Source organism: Mandrillus leucophaeus, unplaced genomic scaffold (assembly GCF_000951045.1).
Source record: "Mandrillus leucophaeus isolate KB7577 unplaced genomic scaffold, Mleu.le_1.0 Scaffold460, whole genome shotgun sequence".
NCBI classification, from domain to species: Eukaryota; Metazoa; Chordata; class Mammalia; order Primates; family Cercopithecidae; genus Mandrillus; species Mandrillus leucophaeus.
This window is the reverse complement of record NW_012104921.1, coordinates 162,347-189,716: the sequence shown is the minus strand read 5'-3', so window position 1 is coordinate 189,716 and position 27,370 is coordinate 162,347. Positions and strand designations below refer to the sequence as shown.

Below are 27,370 nucleotides of genomic sequence, written 5' to 3'. Positions count from 1 at the left end.
TCAAGTGATTCTCCTGCCTCAGCCTCCCGAGTAGCTGGGACTACAGGCAAGTGCCACCACGCCTGGCTAATTTTTTGTATTTTTAGTAGAGAGGGGGTTTCATCATGTTAGCCAGGACGGTCCGATCTGCTGACCTTGTGATCCATCCGCCTCGGCCTCCCAAAGTGCTGGGATACAGGTATGAGCCACCGTGCCCGGGCTGTACTTTCTTTTTTGTTTTTGTTGTCGAGACAGGGTCTTGCTCCATTGCCCAGGCTGGAGTGTAGTGGCGTGATCTCAGCTCATTGCAGCCTCAACCTCCTGTGCTCAAGTGAACCTCCCACCTCAGGCTCCCAAGCAGCTAGGACCACAGGTGTGGGCCACCATGTCTGGCTAAATTTTTATATTTTTTGTAGAGATGGGGTTTCACTATGTTCCCCAGGCTGGTCTGAAACTCCTGAGCTCAAGTAATCCACCCACCTTGGCCTCCTAAAGTGTGAGGATTACAGGCATGAGCTACCATGCCTGGCCAACTGCACTTTCTAGAAAACTAATGCTTGCTATTTCTAGTCTCTAGAAGAAAGAGGAGTTATCTATTGACTTATCACTGTATATTTTAAAATGCTGGTTCCATTTAGTATCTTTCAGCTTGGTAAATACTACTTAGGAAACATAATTGTAACACCTGGGTAGGGCTGGGCATGGTGGCTCATGCCTGTAATTCCAGCACTTTGGGAGGCTGAGGCCAGATGATCACTTGAGCCCAGGAGTTTGAGGATATAGTGAGCTATGACTGCACCACTGCACTCCATCCTGGGCGACAGACTGAAATAGTGTCTCAAAACAAAAACAAAAACCTCTATTTCAGTAGAAGTTTTTAGTTACCAAAGTTAACAATAAATCCACTGCATTTTTATATTTCTCTAAGGCCAGATCAGAAATAAATAGCTAACATATGAAAAGTCTTTCAATCATATTCACAAGATGTTAGGAAATTATATTTCTAAAAATCCTGCAACATTCACTTATTTTAACTATAAAAAAATTTAGTTTGGAGAAGTGCATGTGTATGTTTTTTAAAAAGATGAATAGAACAAAGTAAGAATTTAGAAAAGCATTTTTATTGGTTTCTGCTTTCATTAGGAGGGCAGATTATGGTCCCTGCAGGGCCTTCCTGCTACTTACTTAGGAAGTATAAATAAGTATAAATAAATCTTTTATCAGGATAAAAGATAATTTGCATTTTATACTTATAGAAAGAGACTTTTCTGAGGCCAATCAACCCCTATGCCAATGAAAGCAAGCAAACATACATTTAAAAAAAATGAAACAAGACATAAGTTGAAACCAGAGTAGGCACACAAATATCAATACCAACACAAGGCTCTGAGACAAAGCTTGCACCCATGGCAGGGGTGTAAAACCCATTCATTTTAAGAAACTTTCATCAAACCAAACTAGGAATAGAAGGTTACTCTCTTAATCTGATAGAGTAGCTACTAAAAAAGCTGGAGCAAACATCATTCTATCAGTAAAACATGAAAAGCATTCCCTTTATTTAATCCTTTCTATTTAGTTTTAAATGGCAGTTCTCTAATATAGTTAGCACATAAGGAAGAGAGAAACACATAAGGAAATACATAAGGAAAAGGAAAAATCTAGATGAATCTACAAATAAATGTTTGATATGAGAAAATTCAGTAAGGTGGTTGGATATAAAATCAAATACATTTTTATAAGGCAGCAATAAACAGACTATATATACTATATACCCATCTATTTAATAACTACAACAAAAATACAAAGTACCTGGGAGTAAAGTTTTTAAAAAGACTTGTAAGACCTTTATTTAGAAAAAAATTTAAACTTTGTAAAATACCTCAATAATAGTAAAGAGGTATCATGTTCATGGGTATTGTAAAATTATGAATTATCTTCAAATTTATCCACAGATTCAATGCAATCTTAAATAAAATTTATCTTATTATTATTATTATTTTTGAGATGGAGTCTCACTCTGTTACCCAGGCTGGAGTGCAGTGGCATGATCTTGGCTCACTGTGGCCTCTGTCTCCTGGTTTCAGGCGATTCTCCTGCCTCAGCCTCCTGAGTAGCTGGGATTACAGGCATGTGCCACTATGCCCAGCTAATTTTTTTTTTTTTTTTTTTTTTTTAAGTACAGATGGGGTTTCACCATGTTGGCCAGGCTAGTCTTGAACTTCTGACCTCAAATGATTCGCCCACCTCAGCCTCCCAAAATGCTAGGATAGCGTGAGCCACTGTGCCCGGTCCCAAATAAAATTTCAGTAGGAGATCAAAAGTGCATGAAGGGCCAAAATATGTCTAAAGAGGAATAAGGTCAAAAGGCTTAATCTAACATACAAAATGTATTATAAAGATAACATGTTGGCATATAAATAAACACACCAATAGAGACCACAGGCATAGATCATGCATAAATGAGAATATAATACATGACAGAAGTGAATGGAAATCATTGAAGGAAGTATGGATTTTTTTAGTAAAGTACGGGACAGTTTGTTATCCACATTTAAAAAGAAAACGAAATTGAATCCTGCTATGGTCTGAATGTGTCCTCCAAAATTCATGTATTCGAAACTTAATCCCCAATGCAGTACTGTTGGGAGGTAGGGCCTTTTGGTAGGTGTTTAGGTCATGAAGGCAAAGCCCTCACAAATGGATTAAAGTCATTATTAAAAGGCTTCATGGAGGGAGTCTGGCTCTTTTTTTTGCCCTTCTATCCCTTTGCCAGATGAAGAAGGCACAGAGTTCCTCCCCTCTAGAGAATGTAGCAACAAGGTGCCATCTTGGAGGCAAACAGCTGGTTCTCACCAGACACCAAATCTGCTGGTGTCTTATCTTGGACTCCTGCCTCCAGAACTGTTAGAAATAAGTGCCTGTTTTTTTTTTTTTTTTGAGACGGAGTCTCGCTCTGTCGCTCAGGCTGGAGTGCAGTGGCGCGATCTCGGCTCACTGCAAGCTCCGCCCCCCGGGTTCAGGCCATTCTCCTGCCTCAGCCTCCTGAGTAGCTGGGACTACAGGCACCTGCCACCGTGCCCGGCTAATTTTTTGTATTTTTAGTAGAGACGGGGTTTCACTGTGTTAGCCAGGATGGTCTCGATGTCCTGACCTAGTGTCTGTTTTTTAATAAATTATCCAGCCTCAGGTATTTTGTGATAGCAGCATAACAGCACAAATGAACTAAGACAGATCCCAAGCTCACTCCAAATAGAAAAATCAGTTCCAGATGACTTAAATATGAAAGACAAACCTTCAAACACTTCAGAGAGAAATATAAGAAAATACAACTTTGCAGTAAGGAAGACTTTTTTTTTTTTTTGAACTGGGGTCTCGCTCTGTCATCCAGGATGGAGAGAAGTGGCGCAATCAAGACTACAGCCTTGAATTGCAGTACTCAAGCAACCATTCTCACCTCAGCCTCCTGTGTAGCTAGAGCTACTAGTGAGCACCACTACGTCTGGCTTTATTCATTTATTTATTTATTTATTTTGGTAGAGATGAGACCTCGCTATGTTGCTCAGGCTGGTCTCAAACCCCTGGTCTCGAGCAATCCTCTCACCTCGGCCTCCCAAAGCACTAGGATTATAGGCATGAGCCACTGCCCCCAGCCAGGAAGAATTTTTAAACAAAAAGAAAAAAAGTACTAACCAAAGAGTAAAAGACTAATACATTTGACATTTAAATAATAAACGCATATTAATAAAAAAACTAGAAGACATTTTTAACATTTTAATGAACAGCTAAAGAATAGTCTCAGAAATATGTAGGCCAGGCATGGTGACTCACAAGATAATCTAAGCACTTTGGGAGGTCGAGGCGGGAAGATCGCTTGAGCCCGGGAATTTGAGACCACTCTAGGCAACATAGTGAGGCCCTGTGTCTACAAAAAAAGTAAAAAATTAGCTGGGTGTGGTGGTGCACACCTGTAGTTCCAGTTACTTGGGAGGCTTAGGTGGGAGGATCACTTAAGCCTGGGAGCTTGGGGCTGCAGTGAACCATGATCACACCACTGCACTCCAGCCTGGGTGACAGAGCAAGACCCTGTCTCAACAACAACAAAAAAGGCTGAGCATGATGGCTCATGCTTGTAATCCCAGCACTTTGGGAGGCTGAGGTGGGCAGATCATTTGAGGCCAGAAGTTCGAAACCAGCCTGGCCAACGTGGCAAAATCCTGTCTCTACTAAAAATACAAAAATTAGCCAGGCGTAGTCGTGCATGCCTATAATCCCAGTTACTAGGGACACTGAGGCAGGAGAATAATTTGAAACCAGGAGATGGAGATTGCAGTGAGTGGAGATCACACCAAGGTACTCCAGCCTTGGCAACAGAGCAAAACTCTGTCTCAAAAAAATCCCAAAAACGGCCGGACGCAGTGGCTCATGCCTGTAATCCCAGAACTTTGGGAGGCCGAGGTGGGTTTATCACCTGAGGTCAGGAGTTTGAGACCAGCCTGGTCAACATGGTGAAATCCCATCTCCACTAAAAATACAAAAATTAGCTGGGCATGATGGTGTGTGCCTGTAATTCCAGCTACTGAGGAAGCTGAGGCAGAAGAATCGCTTGAATGGGGACCTGGGGAGGTGGAGGTTGCTGTGACCCGAGATCGTGCCACTGCACTCCAGCCTGGGTGACAGAGCCAGACTCCATCTCAAAAAAAAAAAAGGAAGAGGCCGGGCGCAGTGGCTCAAGCCTGTAATCCCAGCACTTTGGGAGGCCTAGACGGGCGGATCATGAGGTCAGGAGATCGAGACCATCCTGGCTAACACGGTGAAAACCCGTCTCTACTGAAAAAAAAAAAACAAAAAACTAGCCGGGCGAGGTGGCGGGCGCCTGTAGTCCCAGCTACACGGGAGGCTGAAGCAGGAGAATGGTGTAAACCCGGAAGGAAGAGCTTGCAGTGAGCTGAGATCCGGCCACTGCACTCCAGCCTGGGCGACACAGCGAGACTCCATCTCAAAAAAAAAAAAAAAAAGGAAGAATTTCTTATAAATTAATAACAAAAAGACAACCTAAAAGAAAGATAGGTTAAAGATATGAATGAATAGGCATTTCATAGGATGGGGAGGGGAAATACTGAGAAAAAACAAACACATAAAATTATACTTAAACCGTCAGGAAACCGATATACAATTGATATCATTTTATACCTATTGGATGGGGTAGAATTGATATCTGAGAAAGTGTTGGTGAAAAAGTGGTCAAAGGATACTTACACTATTGGTAGAAATACAGAAGAACACTGAAAAATAATTTGGTATTATTTTCTGAAGTTGAACATAAAAATACATTAGCTTTAAAAGCAGGAAACTAGAAATAACTCAGAAGTCCATGGACAAGAGAATCAATATGTTGTTGTATATTCGCACAATTAAATATTATACAGTAACCAAAATGAATGAACTTAAACAAAGGTAAAACTTAGAAACATAATGCTGAATAACAAAAGCAAGTCCCAGAAACAGGACAGTAATTTTTGCCTGATCAAAACCAAGCAAACCTAAACAATGTGCTATTTTAAGAAACAAAAATACGTGATACATTTTTTTAAAAGACAAGGAAATGACAACTATAAAATTCAGATTAGTGGTTGCTTCTAAAGGAAGGCAGAAAGAATGGTGCTGGAGAGGGGCACAGAGACACCTTCAATAGTATCATTAATGCTCTAGTCCAGTGGTAGCCAAATTATGACCCACTGCCTGTTTTTGTAAATAAAGTTTTATTGGAACATAGCCACATTCATTCATTCATTCACCTATTATCTATGACTGCTTTTGAGCTGCAATGACAGAGTTGAGTAGCTGCAATACAGACTTCATAGTCTGTATATACTAAAATATTTACTATCTGGTCCTTCAGAAGAAACATTTGCAAACCTCTGCTCAGGGTGTGTTGGATTCATAAGTGCACATTTTATTATTATACCTTATAAGCCATATCTTAAACGTATTTTTCTGTACATATAAAGTGTTAATCATTAGATGCTTTTTTCAAAGAACTTTCACATGTTTTATTAATTTGGAAATTACAAGTGCTCACATTATATATTGGCTTTTCTCTATACGTTTTAATCATACATGTATAACTCAAACTTATGAAAAATATAAACAAACAAAAAATTGAAACTGTTAGAGGCATCTGGTTCTCATGAACACTGAATACTCTAACAAACCAATAAAATGCATACCTGAAAAGGTTAAGAGTCTTAATAGCTATTTTCTTGTTAAATCTGCCTGTAAGGTAGATTACTCCCCCCAAAATTCCCTTCCCCTTTAATATGTAATTTTCTTTCAAGACCTTAGCCTAAAAAAAAATCATATAACTAACTGATTGCCTTCCTCTATAAAATCATTCACCAACTATAGAAATTTGCCTTACTAATGTACTTAAGGAATATTACATAATCAGAGGGCAACTAATTCCTCTTAGAAAATTTTAGCAAATCTAAATAGTCGATCCTTACTGAGTTAGCAAATCCACAGCACAAGGAAGTGGTGGAAGAAGACGCTGAATTACTTCCTCAGTAAGGAGATCACCACAGTGGGAAACAAAGCTCTTGATAGCTGAAAAGGAAAACAGACTTTTACTTGGGCATACTGTAATCAACCATGAAAGGCACATTTGATTATGGTATAACATTAGCATTCTTGTTAGAGTAATAAAGCAATTTGCTAAAATAAAAAAATTCCTGAAACTGTAGTATAAAAAGGTACATAGTGCCTTCTACTCCTAATCATACTTAAAAAAAAAAAACTCTCTAGGATTACTAAGATGAAGCAATAACCGTATTCACAAAATGCTGCTGTCCTAAGGTTTTACTTTTACTCAGCCCTCAAGCTTAGAAGCAAAAAAAAAAAAAATCAGCTTAGACTCTCAAGTTTTCCAGCTCTACAACTAGTTCCGTGGAATCACACTGACTTTCAAGTCAGCATGTTAGGTTTTTACAGATGTTATCTGAAACAAATAGTGTGTGCTACCACTCCCGGCTAGTTTTTGTATTTTTAGAAGAGACGGGGTTTCACCATGTTGGCCAGGCTTGGTCTCGAACTCCTGGCCTCAAGTGACTGATCTGCCTGCCTGGGTCTCCCAAAGTGCTGGGATTATACGAGTGAGACACAGCGTCCAGCCCGAAATAAATAACTTTCTATAATGAATTACTTTTCTACATAGAATAAGATGTACGTAGAATAAGATGAGTATTTTTAAGTCAGACTGGGCCAGGCGCAGTGACCCACACCTGTAATCCTAGCACTTTGGGAGGCTAAGGAGAGCAGATCACCTGAGGTCCGGAGTTTGAGACCAGACTGATCAACATGAAGAAACCCGTCCCTACTAAAAATACAAAATTAGCCGAGCATGGTGGTGCATGCCTGTAATCCCAGCTACTCAGGAGGCTGAGGCAGGAGAATCACTTGAACCCGGGAGGCAGGGGTTGTGGTGAGCCAAGATCGCGCCATTGCACTCCAGCCTGGGCAACAAGAACGAAACTCCGTCTCAAAAACAAAAAACAAAGTCAGACTGATCAATTCTTCTCTCTTTCTCTCTCTCTCTCTCTTTCTCCCTCCCTGCCTCCCTCCTGCCCCCACCTCCCCCACCCCTGGACCCTTTAAGACAGAATCTCACCATTGCCCAGGCTGGAATGCAGTGGTGCAATCACAACTCACCAAAGCCTCCACCTCCCAGGCTCAGGTAATCCTCCCACCCCAGCCTACAGGCATGCTCCATCATGTCTGGCTAGTTTTTGCATTTTTTGTAGAGAGAGGATTTCACCATGTTGTCCAGGCTGGTCTTGAACTCCTGAACTCAAGCAATCCACTCATCTCAGCCTCCAAAAATGCTGGGATTAGTCGTGAGCCACTGAATCTGGCTAAGATCAATTTCAAAAGTGGTCTTTAAGAGTAAAAATGCCTTGAATAAAAACCAAAACCAATGCTTCCACATCTTTCCAGGGATCTCACCCTTCATGGTGAAACATTATTATTTTATTTTATTTTTGAGACAGAGTTTTACTCTTGTCATCCAGGCTGGAGTGCAATGGCACATTCTCAGCTCACTACAACCTCTGCCTCTCGGGTTCAAACGATTCTCCTGTCTCAGCCTCCCGAGTAGCTGGGATTACAGGCACCTGCCACCACATCCGGCTATTTTTTTTGTATTTTTAATAGAGACGGAGTTGCACCATGTTGGCCTGGCTGGTCTCGAACTCCTGACTTCAGGTGATCCGCCCGCCTCAGCCTCCCAAAGTGCTGAAATTACAAGTGTGAGCCACTGTGCCCAGCCAAAATATTACTTTTAACAGTCTATATATTGTAGAAGGTACAACTTTCATATACAGGTGACCCTTGAACACCACAAATGTGAACTTCCCAGGTCTATTTATCCGTGGATTTTTTTCAACAGATGCCACACCGAGTGTGCCTACCTCTCCTGCCTCCCCTTCCACCTGCTCCACCTCTTCTGCATCTGCCTCCGCTGAGAGAAGTAGATCAACCCCTCCTCTGCCTTCTCAACATAAAGACGATGAGGATGAAGACCTTTATGATGAGCTACTCCCGTGTAATGAATAGTAAATATATTTTCTCTTCCCTATGATTTTCTTAATAACATTTTTCTTTTGTCTAGCTTACCCTAAGAATACAGTATATAATATATACAACATACAAAATATGTGGGGCTGGGTGTGGTGACTCACGCCTGTAATCCCAACACTTTGGGAGGCTGAGGTGGGAGGATTGCTTGAGGTCAGGGGTTCAAGACCAGCCTGGGCAGCATAGTGAGACTCCCTCTCTACAAAAAGTTTAAAAATTAGCTGGGCATGGTGGCATACACCTGTGGTCTCAGCTACTTGGGAGGCTGAGGTGAGAGCATCACTTTAGCCCTGCAGGCCAAGACTGCAGTGAGCTGTGTTCACACCACAACATTCTAGCCTGGGCAACAGTGAGACCCTGTTTAAAAAAAAAAAAAAAATAAAAAAAAAAAAAAAAAAAAGGTGGTAATTGACTATTTATGTTATCAGTAAGGTTTCTGGTCAACAGTAGGATATTAGATACATTTTTGGGGAGTTAAAAGTTAGACACAGATTTTTTGACTTTGAGGGGCACTGGCATCTTTAACCTCTATGCTGTTTAAGGGTCAACTGTATAGGCTAAATGGAAACCATTCTTAACGGTAATTAAACCAAACCTTAGTATTTCTGAAAAGAGGAATGAATGCTTACCTAAGACAAAACAATGTTGACAGTTTTTAACTGGACTGCACCTAATAAAACATGTATCTTAAGAACTCTCAAATCTGGTTTATTATATCATACACCAGTTTATCATTACCAATTAATCAGTTAAAATTTTTTTGTTCAGCAACAACAAAAAAAATCATTAGTGGCATATCCCCCTGCCTCACGTTAAATAAAACATACAAGTACATGTTAAAGATAAAAGGTGGGTAAAAAGCCAAAGGAAAGGGAGAGACAAGACTAAATCCAACCTACCACACAGTGCACCAGCTCGTCCTTCCAGGGTTACCTGCCATGTAAACGAATCTCCTCGGCTCTTTTCTGTTTCTAGATCTTTAGGAGATGCTGGAAAGACACACTTCCACAACAGCAGAACTCGAGCAAGGTGATGGCTAACAACTGCAGGACCTGTAATTTATTCAACTTGTCACTTGAAAGAGAATCCAAGGTTGTCACTCTTTAAAACTCTATTATTAAGCAGGAACTTCTCTCCTAAACATTTTAATTCATTATTGCAATATTTTGTCCCTTCTTCAGGTTCCAAATTATCTTCAGGTTCCAAATTATTACTGAATGAATTATTATCTGAAGGTGCCGGAGTACAGAGAGGAAAAACAAGGAACTAATGGTATAGGCTGGGCTCTAGCGTCAGCTCCTCCACTACTGATATGTCGCCTTTGAGACTCAGTTTCATCTACATATTAAACGAAGCTAAAACCCCCTGTAATGCTTGTCTTTAAGGGCTTGTCAGGTCCAAATGATAGAATGCACTTTAAAGAACCCTGAAAAGCTGTAATGGACCACATAAATGCAAGGTACAATTATTATAGTAACAAACAACACAGCATGCTTTTTGAGACAGGTTCTTTCTCTGTCCCCCAGGTTGGAGTTTAGTAGTGCAGTGGCATGATCACAGCTCACTGCAATCTCAATCTCAACCCCCCTGAGCTTAAGTGATCCTTCCACCTCAGCCTCCTGAGTAGCTGGGACTACATGTGTGTGCCACCACACCCAGCTAATTTTTGTATTTTTTTGTAGAGATGGGGTCTTGCCATGTTGCCCAAGCAGGTCTGAACTCGTGGGCTCAAGCAATCCACCCACTTCAGCCTCCCAAAGTGCTGGAATTACAGATGTGAGCCAACTGTATTCTTGATCTTCAGAATAATGCTACCTTCTGATAGCAACTTGTTCCAGGTCAAAACTCAGATATAAAATGTCTGAATAAAATATGTTTTGTTAAAAAAAGGTTTCAGAGCAACATTTATGAACTGAAGGAATCATGACACAAACCCAGTAATAATACAAAACAACGTGCAATAACATTATCAATTTTTTAAAAACCCAAACCCATAGCTTTTCTCCCCAGGTACTCTTCTTTAAATTTCTGGAGTTACCTTAAACTTCTTCAATAAGCACTCTCTACTTCTTACTCCCACATTCCGCTGACTGTATGTCTTTCTTCTGTTCCAAACCCATAGCTCAGAACTGCATTTGGCTTTGGAGGGAGACTGCCTAGATTAATATCCTGGCTCCATCCACTTATTAGTTGTGTAAACCTGGATGAGTTATTTAACCTTTTTGTGCCTCAATTTCTTCATCCACAAATGGGGAGAGTAACAGTATTTTATTCAAAGGACAGTTTCTGAGGTGTATATCAGTTTATACACAGACCAGCACTTAGAGCTGGGCAAGGTGGCTCATGACTGTAATCCCAGCACTTTGAGAGGCTGAGGCTGAAGGATTGCTTGAGGCCAGGCATTTGAGACCAGCCAGGTCAACATACCAAAATCTCTCTACAAAAAAGTAAAAAGTTAGTTGGGAGTGGTAGCACATGCCTGTAGTCCCAACTACTTGGGAGGCTGAGGCAGAAGGATCATTTGAGCCTAAGAGATCAAGGCTGCAGCAAGCTATGGTCTGACTGTGCCCCTGTAACCAAACAAGGGCCTTTCTTTAAATAAATAAATACTTATTATTATAATGTATCTAGCAAACACAACACACATACACACACACTTTATGAGCCATCCACAGAGAGACAAGATATGGAGGAATCTGGAAATCCAAGTTTTTTTATATGGCATCAGATAAACTGGGAAGTGTATCAAAAAAGGTTTAAGTGTGTAGTTCACATTCAAGGAATGAATGTGTTTTGTGTTTACATTAGTTCACAGTGAAATAATGAAGAAAATTATAAATTATAAAGGGAATGATAAAAACAGAGAAGACATGTTTAAAATGCAAAGCAAAAATTAACAAAGCACTAAGACTGCTGTCTAAAACTCATTCCCAGCTGGGCACCGTGGCCCATGCCTGTAATCCAAGCACTTTGGAATGGCAAGGCAGGAGGATCACTTGAGCCCTGGAGTTCAAGATCAGCCAGGGAAACAGCAAGATCCCCTCTCTACAAAAAAAATTTAAAAATTAGCTGAGTGTAGAGGTGCAAACCTATAGTCCTAGCTAGTTAGGAGGCTGCGCAGGAGGACTGCATGAACCTGGCATTCAAGGCTGCAGTGAGCTATGATGGTGCCACTGTACTCCAGTCTGGTAACACGGTGAGACCCTGTCTCCTAAAAAAATTAAAAAAAAAAAAAAAAAAAATTCCATTTCCCACAAAAGCAATCAAGGTTCCTTGGAGAAATGGCTGATGGCAAGCCTAAGGCAGAAAATGTACAATGTAAAACCTGGGACATCTTGCATGCAAAAACACATTATCAAAGAATGCTAGGTTCACGTTAAAAGGACAAATGAACCAACTTGAAGGGACTCCCAACGACCAAAGATGAGACAATTTGATGATCGAAAGGAATAATGATCGCAAGTGATTAAAACATGTAAATCTATAAAATTCCATGAGCTCATAATGATACCTAAAAACAAAAACCTCACTGGTCCCCCCTGAAAGTTGCTATGATACTAACGCATTCTAAAAATTGATAATAGCCCAGGTGCAGTGACTCACTCCTGTAGTCCCAGAACTTTGGGAGGTCAAGGCAGGCAGATTGCTTAAGTCCAGGAGTTTAAGACCAACCTGGGCAACATGACAAAACCCCATCTTTACAAAAAATTAGCCAGGCGTGGTGGTGCACAGTCCCACAAGAGGCTGAGGCAGGTGGATCACCTGAGCCTGCAGAGGTCGAGGCTGCAGTGAGTCATGATTGTACCACTGCACTCCAGCCTGGATGACAGAGTGAGACCCTGTCTCAAATAAATAAATAAATGAATAAGAATAAAAATTGACAATAAAGGGAAAGAACAGTTAAGAAAAATGAGTAAAACCCAAGAAAACAGAGTAATTAAACAAAACCTTAATTAAAACTTTTAATCCCTTTTTGTATGCTGATTATGAATATGCAGTAAAATATGATGTACAGGAGAAAGGACCTCTTGTTGTCTTCCTCCAACACAATTACCTCGTTTTAAAAGCTCTTGTTTATCAAAATGCGATTAGATAGTTTATTTCCTCCTTAATTCACCAGGAACTTCAATACGGCAGGCATGAATATCTAGCAATAAGCAAATAAAAGCTTGACTACATTATTCCCAGCACACCGTGAAATGATGATCTATGCTTTGGGCTAACAAACACTTTCTGTAAAGGGGCAGATAGTAAACATTTGAGGCTTTGAGAGCCACATACTTTCTGTTGCAATTACTCAACTCTGCCACTGTACACCTAAAGGTCATAGACAATCCACTAACAAGTGTGGTTGTACGCAAATAAAACTATGAATGCTGAAACATGACTTTCACATGATTCTCATGTATCACAAAATATATTTTTTTCCCAACCATTAATAAATATAAAAACTGTTCTTAGCTCACAGGCTCTGTAACAAATATTGATGGCAGGCCAAATTTGGCTCCTTGAGGCTAAACTTGATCTAGTTCAATAAATCTCTTTAATCATCTTAAGAACACTATTTAAAGTAGTTCTTCATTTATGACTGTTTATTCTCATTTAAGCTCCTTTAGGTCAAATTACTTTATAGGTGTCAAAATGATTTATTGGCCAAATCCAGCCAGTTGCTTTATTTTATTATTATTTATTATTTTTATTTTTCGAGACAGAGTCTTGCTCTGTCACCCAGGCTGGAGTGCAGTGGCATGATCTCAGCTCACTGCAACCTCTGCCTCCTGGGTTCAAGCAATTCTCCTGCCTCAGTCTCCCCTGTAGCTGGGACTACAGGCACATGCCACCGCACCTGGCTAATTTTTGTATTTTTTTTAGTACAAGCAAAGTTTCACCATGTTGGCCAGGCTGGTCTCGAACTCCTGACCTCAGATGATCCGCCCGCCTAGGCCTCCCAAAGTGCTAGGATTACAGGTGTGAGCCACTGCGCCCGACTTATTTGTTTTTGTTTTGTTTTGTTTTTGAGAAGGAGTCTTGCTCTGTCACCCAAGCTGGAGTGCAGTGGTGCAATCTCACTTCACTGCAACCTCCACCTCCTGGGTTCAAGCAATCTCTTGCCTCAGCTTGCCGAGTAGCTGGGACTACAGGCATGCGCCACCAGGCCCGGCTAATTTTTGTATTTTAGTAGAGACGCGGTTTCACCTTGTTGGCCAGGCTGATCTTGAACTCCTGACCTCAAGTGATCCACCCACCTCAGCCTCCCAAAGTGCTAGGATTATAAGCATGAGCCACCATGCCCTGCCTCAGCCAGTTGTTTTATATGTGAGCTATAATTTGTATGACAACAGAGACCTAAAATATAGGTGTGATAAAGTAATAAAATTAAGTTTCATTAGACTGGGCAATAAATAAATAAATAAATAAATAAATAAATAAATAAATACATAAATAAATAAATAAAGTTTTCAGTGGCTCATGCTTATAATCCTAACACTTTGGGAGGCCAAGGTGGAAGGACTGCTTGAGCCCACGAGTTCAAGATCAGCCTGGGCAACATAGTGAGACCCCATCTCTACAAAAAAATTTAAATATTAGCCAGGCATGATGTTGCACGCCTGTGGTCCCAGCTACCTGGGAGGCTTGGGTAGGAGGATCACTTGGGTCCAGGAGGTCAAGGCTGCAGTAAGCCATGATCATGCCACTGCACTCCAGCTCGTGTGACAGAGTGAGACCCTGTCTCAAAAATTTACAGGATATAAATAGTCATGACTGTAAAACAATTACTGTTTTTTAATAAATATAATTTAAGTGAAATTCAGTCCCTTCAATGTAGCAACCTTATTGGCTGTTATGAATCCTCAAACAATTATAGAACTGGATTCCCATGCTATGGATATGTTCTTTTGCCTATATTGTGGAAATTTTTTTTTCTGAAGATGGATGTCAATGATTTTTGAAAAAGCCACAGTCGTTCAGAGGTAAGCCTGAAAGATGATTAGTAAATCAGCTTGTCCTACTTGAGACTTACAATCTAGAGTCCAGAAGAGAAAATCAAGAGAGGTCTCAAAAGGTTTTAAGCAATAAAGAAAGTAAAAGGCTTTTTAAGGTGACTACTAGAAGAAAAATGTTTGTGTGGCTATTTAAATTCTAGTACGTATTAAAAGTTAGTTTCATCAAATCACATACAAGAATCCTTTCACTCAGAAAACACAAAGTATTTCAAGGTATGTAAACCTTCTACAGACTATTACCTAATGTCATCAGAGCAGCAATCAGCAACCATCCAGCTTGTGTGCGCTGAGCTGAAAGGCGACTGTTTTGAGCAGCAGAACACAGCAAATCCTCTGCTAATGTCATAATAATCTATTTACATATAGAAGAACAAGTTTTAACAAAAAGCATATCAGTTTATAAATTACTAAATGATAGCAGCTAATAATAATCTCTTGAATTAATTCTTACATAAAATAAATGTAAACGATAAAGAATTCTCATTCATGTAGACTACATAATAGGACTGTCATAAAGGAAACGATAAAAAATTAAGTTTTCAAGGTTAAATACTGGTATATGAGGTAGTACACAACAACCTCATAATTTTTTGTAGAGCACATGTGACAACAATGTAAGATTATTCAAGTATAGTTGTATAGAACTTGAATTTACTTTTAGTTTTGAGCAACCATCCTTTTAAATCCATAATTACCCAAAAAAGTTTTCTTACAAGAGTCTCTCTCTTAAAAATGCTACATACGGCCGGGTGCGGTGGCTCACGCCTGTAATCCCAGCACTTTGGGAGGCTAAGGCGGGTAGATCACAAAGTTAGGAGATCGAGACCATCCTGGCTAGCACGGTGGAACCCCGTCTCTACTAAAAATGCAAAAAATTAGCCGGGTGTGGTGTCAGGCGCCTGTAGTCCCAGTTACTCGGGAGGCTGAGGCAGGAGAATGGCGTGAACCTGGGAGGTGGAGCTTGCAGTGAGCCGAGATTACGCCACTGCACTCTAGCCTGGGCGACAGAGTGAGACTCAGTCTAAAAAAAAAAAAAAAAGACTACATACTACTTTTTTTTTCTTTTTTTTTGAGATGGAGTCTCACTCTGTTGCCCAGGCTGGAGTGCAGTAGCATGATCTCGGCTCACTGCAAGCTCCGCCTCCTGGGTTCACGCCATTCTCCTGCCTCAGCCTCCCGAGTAACTGGGACTACAGGCGCTTGACACCGCGCCTGGCTAGTTTTTTGTATTTTTTAGTAGAGACTGAGTTTCACCGTTAGCCAGGATGGTCTCGATCTCCTGACCTCGTGATCCGCCCGTCTCGGCCTCCCAAAGTGCTGGGATTACAGGCCTGAGCCACCACGCCCGGCCTACCTACTACTTTTATAACTCAGTAGCTGATAATAGTCTTCCAAGAGGTAGTATACTATAGTGGTTAGAGGTAGTCAAAATAGTCTCACACTGAAGAGTGAAATTTATTAAAATGTTGTAGTAAAAAAGTCTATGAGGCTGGGCACAGTGGCTCATGCCTGTAATCCCAAAGACTCAGAAGGCTAAGCTGGGAGGACCAATTGAGGCCAGAAGTTCAAGATCAGCCTAGGAGTAAGCTAGGATCACACCACTGCACTGCAGTCTGGGCAATAAAGAAAGACCATGTCTTTTGGAAAAAAAAAAAAAAAAAAAAAAGGACAAGCCTGGGCAACAGAATGAGACCCTATCTTCACAAGAAAAATAATTAGCCAGGCAATGGAAGCATGCGCTTGTAGTTTCAGCTACTTGGGAGGCTGAGATGGGAAGATCACTTGAGCCCTGGCATTTGAGGCTGCAGTGATCTATGATCTCACCACTGCACTCTGGCCTAGGTGACAGAGCAAGACCCTGTTTCAAAAAAAAGGAGTCCATGAAATAGGCAGTGTTATAAACAACAGAGAGGAAAAACCAGACATTTCACATTTACGGATAACGTATGATTACATATTACAAAGGCCAGAGAGCATCTAATATGAGAAAACATCTATTACCAATCACCTCTGAAAAAGCAGGAAGTATTATGAGTTGGCATACAAATTTTTTAAAGAGGAAGACTAGTGTATTTTAAAACAACCAACCAACTTACTACTAATTTAGGACTCCCTGCAGCTTATACAGTCAATGGATAGCACTCAAAAAGAGTGAGGACAAAACAAATCATTCTAGCCAAATCAGAACAAGTGGATCTTCTCCTGGAAAGAAATTCCAAATATAATATGGGAATGGGAACCTTGTCTGAATTAATGAGATATGAGAATAGGTTTAATTAAATACATTCAATGACAAGTCTTTGCTTAGCAAGATGTGATGTGTTAAGAATATAACTAAAATAATAAATTCAAATAAATAATCTCATCTTCCAAAGTTGTTACCTACCTTATTTCAACGGCACTGGCAATACTCAAAATATTTTTTGAATTGCTCAAGTTATGGAATGGTCTTTTGCAGAGCCTACCATGTGGTGGATATCCTATCAAACTCCATAATGACACAAGAGTGGCAATGAGAAAGAAAGGAATAATGGTGATATATTTTTTCAAATATATTTACGAATTTGTGAGAGGTATGGGTTATAAGGGCTTTCACCGTCAAATAATGTTCTCTGACAACTTACAATTCCTAGCTGTTAAATAAGAAGCAAAATTCAAACACCATGCTTGCCTAGTTATATTATCTAGGTTTCATTAAAATTTTTCTTTAGTTCTCTTCAAAATTCTTTGTACATTAAAACTGGGTTATTTATTCACTAGGTTTGTATCATTTATTTGTCTGAGAGTGCTGGATTCTAAATTTACTTAGAAAATGAAACTTTTTGGTAGCAATACAATTTGGAGAAGCTGAATATCATTATGAACTCATGAAATTTTATATATTATCTAGTATGTTTTAATTTCCTGTAGTCATTATTAATTTTGATGTATAACATGCCGTCTTTGATCAATGGGAGTCCCTTAAGTTACCTCCTTTTAAAATGAACACAGTATTCCTTGATGACTTCCTTACTTTCTGGCATGACAAGATATCCCAAGTTTACGTTGTGCATTTCCTGCCCCACACCTGAAAGCAGCCATTGCTCCATGGAGTCCTGACTCCTTTTTGGTTGGAAACAGTATTTAGAGCTATAACCTGGGCACTGGGGTATCCCCGACACTGGGTCATCACTGCTTTTAGGCCTGTTCACTGCACAAAAGGAGGATGTAAGTATTTTCAAAAAATTAAAATGAGCTCATACTGATAATTTCAATTTGAATCTAACGTATGGGGCTTTTACTTAATCTCAATTCTACAGTTACAGTTCTTTTTACTTATATTGAAAATCTTGGTTCCTAAGAACATTAACATAATTATTTATCTACTTGATCTTAAGATATGTAAACTATTTTTAAAGTAATACCACCAATAATACTACTAACTAAATTATTAAATATTAAGTTTAGTTATTTAAGATTTCTTTTGCAGATCTATTTATCCTCTGCAATAAAATTTTAAATGTACTTACATGGCAGGGCTAGATGTACAGAAAAATAAAGCATTCAGTAACAAATTCTGTTACTATGTGAAAACACTTCTAACAAAAAGCACCACGTTATAATATATAGAGAATGAAATCATTACCTTGCCTTTTCCATGAGGAATTCCTAAAGGACAATGTTTTACTGCTCCCAACAAAGCTGCCACAGCAAAACTGAAGCCAGTCACTGCTTCAGGTGAAGACTTATGTCCAGTAAGCCGTTCAAGGCAACGATCCAAGAGTGGTGTTAGGTAGGAGGGTAATGCCACGGCAATGCAGTGTAAACACCAAGCTGCTGCTAGTCGAACAGAAATGCTAGGATGAAGAGTAACTGACAAGATACTGTCAAGGAGGCCTGGAAGGACAGAATAAACAAATGATAACTTAGGTACACATAGATAAAACTCAACTGATCATAAAATAGTCAAAAGAATACATAGCTACATGGATATAAAATATATTTTTATCAAAAGCCAAATTATAATAGAAAAATACATAATTATAAATAATTTTTTTCTTTTAATTTCATTTTTCTCCCTTCTCACCATTCCTATGCAAAATAATTTTCTAACCTAAGAATTACTTCTAGTAATATATCTCATGAAAGCTGTCCTAAATTAAGTCCGTATACAAAAGAAAACTTTACTTCCTAAATCAGCCAATCTCTTACTTTAGCTTCAGATTGCTTATTAATTTGGTACTAAAAATTAAAAATTATCAATAAATAACACCTTGAAAAGAAATGTCACACCCTAGCCAGCTGTGGTTGCTCACGCCTGTAATCCCAGCACTTTGAGAGGCCAAGGCAGGTGAATCACCTGAGCTCAGGAGTTTGAGACCAGCCTGGGCAACATGACAAAACCTTGTCTCTACCAAAAATACAAAAAATTAGCCAGGCATGGTGACGCATGCCTGTTGTCCCAGCAACTAGGGAGGCTGAGGTGGGAGGATCACTTGAGCCGGAGAGGCGGGGCTTGTGGTGAGCCGAGATTGCGCCACTACACTCCAACCTGCGTGACAGACTGAGACCCTGCCTTGAAAAAAAAAAAGAGAAAAAAGTCATACCCTGCCCCATCCTTTTTATTTTTTAATCCTTCTAGTACATTTATCTACATAATTAGTATACTTTTTTTATTTTTGAGATGGAGTCTTGCTCTGTCACCCAGGATGGAATGCAGTGGTGCAATCTTGGTTCACTGCAACCTTCGCCTTCCGGGTTTAAGTGATTCTCTTGCCTCAACCTCCTGAGTAGCTGCGATCACAAGTGTGTGCCATTACACCTGGCTAATTTTTGTATTTTTAGTAAAGACAAGGTTTCACTATGTTGGCCAGGTTGGTCTTGAACTCCCGACCTCAAGTGACCCACCCACCTCATCTTTCCAAAGTGCTGGATTACAGGCACGAGCCACCGTGCCTGGCCTACATAATTAATACACTTTCTATCCACCATGTTGCTCTTACAAGAACACAATGTTAAAATCAAGGCTTCGCTAGGTCCTCAGTGGGCTACTAATCAACTAACGACAAAGACAGTGAAGTGACTGCCACCACCAATAAAAGAAAAGGTATTATTTGCTATGATTCAACATAAACTTTCATGAAACATATGCTTCATGTCAAATTCTATTTAAGTAAGTGTCCCAGATCTAAATAGCTTATACACACAAATATAATGTAAAGTTTCTCAGAAAGAAATGTGTACCACAAAGGATAAAAGCCATGATGATGCATTTTTTTAAAACAGGGTCTCACTCTGCCACCCAGGATAGAATGCAGTGGCATGATAATAGCTCACTGTAGCCTTAATCTCCTAGGCTTAAGTGATGCTCCTGGCTCAGTCTCCCAAAGAGCTGGGACTACTACAGGTGCACACCACCGTGCCTGGCTAAGTTTTAAAAAATTTTTAGTAGAGAGGAGTTCTCATTATGTTGCCCAGGCTGGTCTTGAACTCAGCTCAAGCAATTCTCCCATCTTGGTCTCCTAAAGTGCTGGGATTACAGGCGTGAGCCACCATATCAGGCCTCAAAAACGATTTTTAAAAGTGATTTTAAAAAGAAGCAAGTCAGTTATGACTATATATTGAATGAATTTTTTTTTTTAAACATGAAATATCCAGAATAGGTGGATTCACAGAGACAGAAAGTAAATTCATGGTGGTCAGCGGCTGGGGGAAAGGGAAATGGAAATGACAACTTCCTGGGGGTAATGAAAAGACTCTGGAATTAGACAGTGGTAGTAACTGTACAGTAGAGCAAATATACTCAAAACCCCTGAATTGTATACCTCATAAGCGTAAACTTCATGGCAAGTGATTTACATCTCTTTTGTTTGTTGCCCAGGCTGGAGTGCAGTGGCGTTCTCTCGACTCACTGCAACCTCCACCTCTGGCGCTCAAGCGATTCTCGTGCCTCAGCCCCCCAAGTAGCTGGGATTACAGGTAAGAGCCACCATGCCTGGCTAATTTTTGTATTTTTAGTAGAGACGGGGTTTTGCCACGTTGGCCAGGCTGGTCTTGAACTCCTGACCTCAAGTGATGTGCCCGCCTCGGCCTCCCAAAGTGCTGGGATTATAGGCATGAGCCGCTGTGCCTAGCCATGAATTATATCTGAATAAAGCTACTATAAAGTGATTAAATACTTAAAAAAAGAAAGAAAATACTGCTTTAAAGACCTCTGAGGAACTGAATTACTTGTACCGTACTAGTGTTTTCACTGCAGATGCAGAGACAGTTCAGGTTTACTTCTCTGTAAAGTTTTTCCAGGTTATCTTATAAGTCTCTAGAATGGGGGGTGGGGCGGAGACTTACAGAACAATCTTTAATTACAAAAGAAAAAAACTAAACAATATACATCTTTTTAATAATGATTATAAATTTTTCATAAAACATTTCTAATAAATCTATAACGGAATCTATAAGTAAACTATATGATGATTTCCTTCCTTGGAACAAAGTTATCTAGTGTTCAAGGGAAAAAAAGGTATTCCAATGAGTTACAAACAACAGATATACCTGTACTTGAATCCTGTAGCAAAGGTGCCGCTGTGGTGCCAAGATTGTGTATGAGATTTCCAAGTTCTTGTAAAGCACAAACCAGCATATGCTGGCTAGCTGCTACATCTGTGGAACCAACCCGGGTTTCCAAATTACCATCACTCATTACGGCATCTGACAGAAATGCAAGAATTAACTATGCATCACCACTGTATTAAAATATATTGAAAAGGGTGTGAAGAGTTAAAAGATGTAACGGCGAAAATTAATACATACACTTGATCTATAAGAAATACTTGAGGCAATAACTAAAATGCTTAAATGGTGACTTGCATCAATAAAGAAAGAAATGAATTACTATAACCAATTTAGTTCAAGCATTCCAATCAGAGATCCCTTACTACTCCCTTAGCAAATGGCACTGAAAGAGAGAACTCATGGGAAACTAAAAATGATTTCAACATTACTGATATTTAATATCCAACATTACCAGTATTCGAGATAAGGAGAGTAGACTTAAGATGGTACAGCAACTGAGATAGACTGTTTCAAAAATAATTTATCTTAACTTCTACAGGAAGTACAACGGGAATTCTGAGGAACTTCTATCAGCCTTCAAGGTTTCTGTATTAATACAGTATCATATATCAGTCTAGCCTTCCCAAAGGGACAATTCCATTAGCACTGTTAAACAAACTGTCTTAGTAGAGATCCATACCCATAACTTTCTTTAGCTTCCAGATGGCCTGGCAAATATCCTTTACAACAGCAAGTTGAGCCTTTTCTCCAAGAAGACCACCTATAGTAGTTCGAAGAATAAATGAAACACAACGGCGACAGCAAATGGCATCAATCTGAGTTTGGGTGGCTTTAGGGTGTGACTGTGACACAAGGCTTAGGATATGAGAAAGAAAGGCAGCAAAATTTTTCTCTAGCCAAGCTCCTCCTAATGTTGAAACAAATACCACATAAGCCTAAAAAAGAAAAGAGTTTTATTTTCAATATTAAATTGTTTCAATTCTGTATTTTCCCTCACAAAATATGCAGCATTTACTAATATTTTTCTTATTCCTTATAAATTGTATTCTTTCCTAATTTATAGCCACTTGAAATATATAAACATAGCACCATTTTGTTTTTGTTTGTTTTAAGCCAGAACTGAAGGGCTTTTTATTTTTATTTTTATTTTTTTTATTTTTTGAGACACAGTCTCGCTCTGTTGCCCAGGCTGGAGTATGCAGTGGCGCAATATCGGCTCACTGCAAGCTCTACTTCTGGGTTCACGCAATTCTCCTGCCTCAACCTCTTGAGTAGCTGGGACTACAGGGGCCCGCCACCATGCCTGGCTAATTTTTTTGTATTTTTAGTAGGGACGGAGTTTCACCATGTTACCCAGGATAGTCTTGATCTCCTGACTTCATGATCTGCCCGCCTTGGCGTCCCAAAGTGCTGGGATTACAGGCATGAGCCACCGCGCCTTGGTCTGAAGTGCACAGTCTTCCAATCAAGACTTCATTTATGTTACCTCCCTGTTTTATTTTGGTCAGACTACAGTTTCAGAATAGTCAGCATACCCAGCTAATATGTAAAATGTGTCTGTGGCTTCTGTGAACAACGGCTCCAAGAGATTTAACATTCTGAACAAGAAATCTCTATTTAAACATACAAACACATTATAAGAATTAACTATGCTCCAACATTATAACTCTAAGGGAATTTAATTCTTTATTTTCATAAACATTAACAGTTTCCCTTACTCCACAGATATAAAGTAGTTTTAGGTAATCTGTTCCTTAGAAACACACAGTTTAATTACAATTATAGTGGGAGGCTCATATTTTCATGGAGACTACATACAGTATAAAACAATGACAATATATGTGAATTTTTCAAAAATACAAGTTTGCTTTGAATGGTAACAGGTTTAGCAAAAAAAGATAATCCAAGGAAAGAAGGCAGATATCTCTTTGTTTTATTGTAAGATAACTCTTCCAAGAGTTTACCTCTTAAAATTTGTTTAGGACCAAAAATTTAAGCACTGAAGTAAACTACATGCTGTACTCCCTGAGGGTTAAAGCCATATAAAATGGTTATTTCACCCATGCTAAATAATATGTACCTAATAGCTTAAATCTGAACTGTATGAGCACACACAAATACAATGGAAAACATGTTAAACCACAAGATACATGAAAGCACAACAGCTAGAAACAAAAAAAGTTCTTGTTTCAAAGAAAACTAAAATGTTCCATTATTAGGAACGCAAAACACATTATAGGTAATAAGGTTCTCTTACTTGCAACCTACTTTAAAAAAATGTTTTGGCCTTACCATTTATATCTATTAATAGATATGAGAGCATAAGTGTGGACCTTGCATAGTACCACTTCTGTGGAGTCAGATACTAAAACTTTCATTATAGGCCAGTAAGAGTTAGATTTAGATACTGATTTGTGATTCTAACCTGAGTAACTCCAACTCGAACATCCCTACTGACTGAACTGGTTCCTTTCAGCATATCTCCACTGGCTCGAAGGAATCCTGAACTCCCACGTAGAAACCCTGTTCCTAGTAATTCCAGAACTTCCTCCAGAGATACTCTGCGAATGCTTTGACGTGAGGCTGCTATGACAAAGAACAAAACTGTGATTCATATTTTATAGACTAAATTTTAATGCATGTTCTTGATTTGCAAAAAGCCAGCATGTTAATAGAAACAAACATAAACTAAAAATTCAAACAAAATGCAAAATTTGCAGAACAGTCTACACAGTAATACACAAAGTCACACAAGGGTTCAGAGGTCAAATCAGAATGGACCCTGAAGTGCATGTCAAAACATCTTAAAGACTATGACTAAGATCATGATCTATTGCTTCCTTTCCTCAAAGAAGTTAAAAGGCTGTCTTCTAAAACAGGGGAAAAAACATAAATAAGGCTGCCCTAGTCCTCCACAAATGAAAACACTGTACAATACTTTGAAAATTCTTTTGAAACATGGAAAATGCCAAAATCATAATTTTATTTTTCCAAATGCTGTACAACTCTCAAAGAAATGTATATAATGTAAATGTCCTATTTTTAAAAATTCTCTATTGGCAATAAAACTTTTACTATTCCTTCAGTCTCTGAAGAAATCAAAGCTAAATTCATTAAAACTACTCATTTGGCTCTTAGGCTACAATAACTAACAGATTAATTAAGGCAGGAATGTGTAAGATTGACTTCAGTTTGACACAGCCGGGTTTCTCCCTGTGACTATCTAGATAAAGACTATCTCCCTAAAAAAAAGAAGAAACCATTTCTCCCTCAAAAATTAATGGTCACAAGCTCTGACCCTCTATAAGAACAAAGAAATAAACTTTTGTTACAGTTATGAACACAAAAACCTCCTCCCTAGCCTAAAGAAAACCATCTGAGACAAATGAAAATCTAACTTGGCATTTGGGGAAGAAACATTATTGAACAGTGCAAAATCCATACTCTGTGGATCATAAATTCTGAGACAGCAATAAACGTAAAAAATGACTATGTATATTAAACAGTGATTAAAAACCATGCAGAAAACAGAGCAAAATGAGGTCAGGAATACGGGGGTGGAGTGAAGTGTAGTTTGTGACTTTAAATAGGGTATTGGGGTAAGAGTCATTGAAACGGTGACATTTTAACACAGTTTGAATGTAGGGAAGAAATTAGTCATGAGGGTATCTGCAGAAAAAGTGTTCTAGGCAGAGGAAATGGCTACGACAAAAAGGCCTTTATAGGATGCCAGGTGAGTTCACACAGAGCAATGTGGATGGAGTAGTGGAGGGGGTATGTAGGAGACAGGTCAGAGTGTAAGGATGGGGAGAGGGCAGAAGATATAGGACCTTGTAGGTCATTCTAATAAGGCTGTGACTGAAATGAGGTGCCAGTGGAGGACCTTGAGCAGACAAGTGATGTAATCTGTCATGCTGCTGCTGTGTTGAGAGATTATAGAGTGGGGTAAAGGTAGAAGCAGGGAAAACCATTAGGAGTGATTTATTAGTGTAAGCAAGAGATGATAGTGACTTGGATCAAGGTGGTTAAAGTGGAGTGAACGGAATCTGGACAAACATAAATATATATTTTTAAAAATTAGAAAAAAATTAGAAAAAAGCTGTAAGAAGAGTATAATAAACTTTCATATACAGTCACGTACCACATAAGGACATTCTGTTCAATGACAGAGATCACATATATGACGATAGTCCTGTAAGATTATGATGGAGCTGAAAAATTCCTATTGCCTCATGACATTCCAACACATTACTCACATGTCTATGGTGATGTTCATGTAAACAACCCTACTACACTGCCAGTCATGTAAAAGTAAAGACCATGCAATTATGTAAAGTATGTAATACTTGATAATAAACAACTGTTACTGGTTTATGTATTTATTATACTTTTTACTGTTATTTCAAAGTATACTCTTGTTTATAAAAAGTTAACTGCAAAACAGCTTCAGGTAGGCCCTTTAGGAAGTATTCCAGAAGAAGGCATCGCTATTACAGGAGACAACAGCTCCATGCGTGTCACTGCCCTTGAAGACCATCCAGTGGGACAAGATATTAAGGTGGAAGACAGTGAGATTGATGATTCTGACTCTGTGTAGGCCTGGGCTTATGTATGTGTTTAAAAGTTAAAAAAAAAAAAAAAAAAGAAAAAAGCTTATAGAACAAGGATACAAGGATATAAAGAAAATGTTTTTGTATAGTTGTACAATGTATCTGTGTTTTAAGCTAAGTGTTATTATTATTTTGAGTGTAGTGGCACAATCTCAGCTCACTGAAACCTCTGCCTCCCAAGTTAAAGGGTTCAAGTGATTCTCATGCCTCAGCCTCCCAAACAGCTGTAACTCCCGGCATATGCCATCACGCCCCGTTTTTGCATTTTTAGTAGACACATAGGGTTTCCCATCTTGGCCAGGCTGGTCTTAAACTCCTGACCTCAAGCAATCCACCCGCCTCAGCCTCCCAAAGTGCTGGGATTACAAGCATGAGCCACTGCACCTGGCCCCTAAATGTTATTATAAAAATATTCAAAGGAATCAAAAATTTTAAAAATCAAAAAGTTTATAAAGTAAAAAGCTTACAGTAAACAAAGGCTAATTTATTATTAAAGAAAAACATACATTTTTAAAATTTAGCATAGCCTAAGTATACAGTGTTTGTAACATCTATAGTAGTATACAGTAATATCCTAGGCTTTCACATTCACTCGCCACTCACTGACTCACCCAGAACAACTTCCAGTCCCATAAGTTCCATTCATAGTCAGTGCCCTATAGGTGTGTACCACTTCTTATCTTTTATATCATATTTATACTGTACCTTTTCTATATTTAGACATGTTTAGATACACAAATACCATTGTATTACAGTTTTCTCAGTATTCAGCATAGTAACATGCTGTAGAGATGTATAGCCTAAGAGCAATACTCTATACCATATAGCCTAGTGTGCAGTAGGCTATATCATCTAGATTTGTGTAAGTTCACTCTACGATGTTGCCACAATGACAAAATCACCTAATGATGCATTTCTCAGAATATGTCCCTATTATTAAGCTATGCGTGACTGCATCTACCTGGACTCATCATATTTTCTTCATTACTTTCTTACTTCTGAAGAATACACTTATGGCCAGTTGTTTTATAGAATGGCCCTTGATATGAGTTTGTCTGGTATTTCCTCCAAATTTTTGACAGAGAACTATGTAAGTAATGCTATATCCTTTTCAATGCATAACATCAAAAAGCACTGCCAGGTGTGATGTCAGTCTGTCCCTACATACGTGATATTAGCTTTGAACATTTGCACAGTGTAAGTCTGCCAGATTTTTCCACCGTAAAATTATCATTTATAATTATGATACAATGTATATGGCAATACTTTAAGATGGCATGAGATTGGATAAAACCACAAGACATGCTTTCTTGGCTTTCTTTCCTTCCTTCTCACTGGAAATTTCTGTTCTGTCTTCTTCGATGGTTCCTTGTGTTCTCCTAGAGAAAGCTCATGACCTAGTACCTGGTCTGCTCTTCCCTATGTATACTCACTGTCTTGTGATCTTATCTAATCTCATAGCTTAAATTCCATCTCTATATTAGAGATTCCTGAATAATCACTATTAATTTATTCCTAAAATAAATAAATTAATTTATTCCTAAAATTTATGAAGTTGATGTCCAGTCTCCTCTCCTGGACACCAGACTCTCACAT

At 39.0% G+C, this 27,370-nt stretch overlaps 1 protein-coding gene across 1 annotated transcript in view; it reads right to left on the bottom strand.

Moving 5' to 3' along the window:
* HEATR5A (HEAT repeat containing 5A) overlaps positions 1–27,370 on the bottom strand; it is a 133,424-nt gene that overhangs the window by 79,286 nt on the left and 26,768 nt on the right. Inside the window, exons 7-13 of the mRNA XM_011994773.1 lie at positions 23,590–23,750; positions 21,844–22,099; positions 21,144–21,299; positions 18,238–18,488; positions 14,853–14,964; positions 9,507–9,659; positions 6,483–6,582 (exon numbers count right to left, since the gene is read on the bottom strand). Coding sequence (XP_011850163.1) covers positions 6,483–6,582; positions 9,507–9,659; positions 14,853–14,964; positions 18,238–18,488; positions 21,144–21,299; positions 21,844–22,099; positions 23,590–23,750 — 1,189 coding nt within the window. The remainder of the gene's footprint in view (positions 1–6,482; positions 6,583–9,506; positions 9,660–14,852; positions 14,965–18,237; positions 18,489–21,143; positions 21,300–21,843; positions 22,100–23,589; positions 23,751–27,370) is intronic.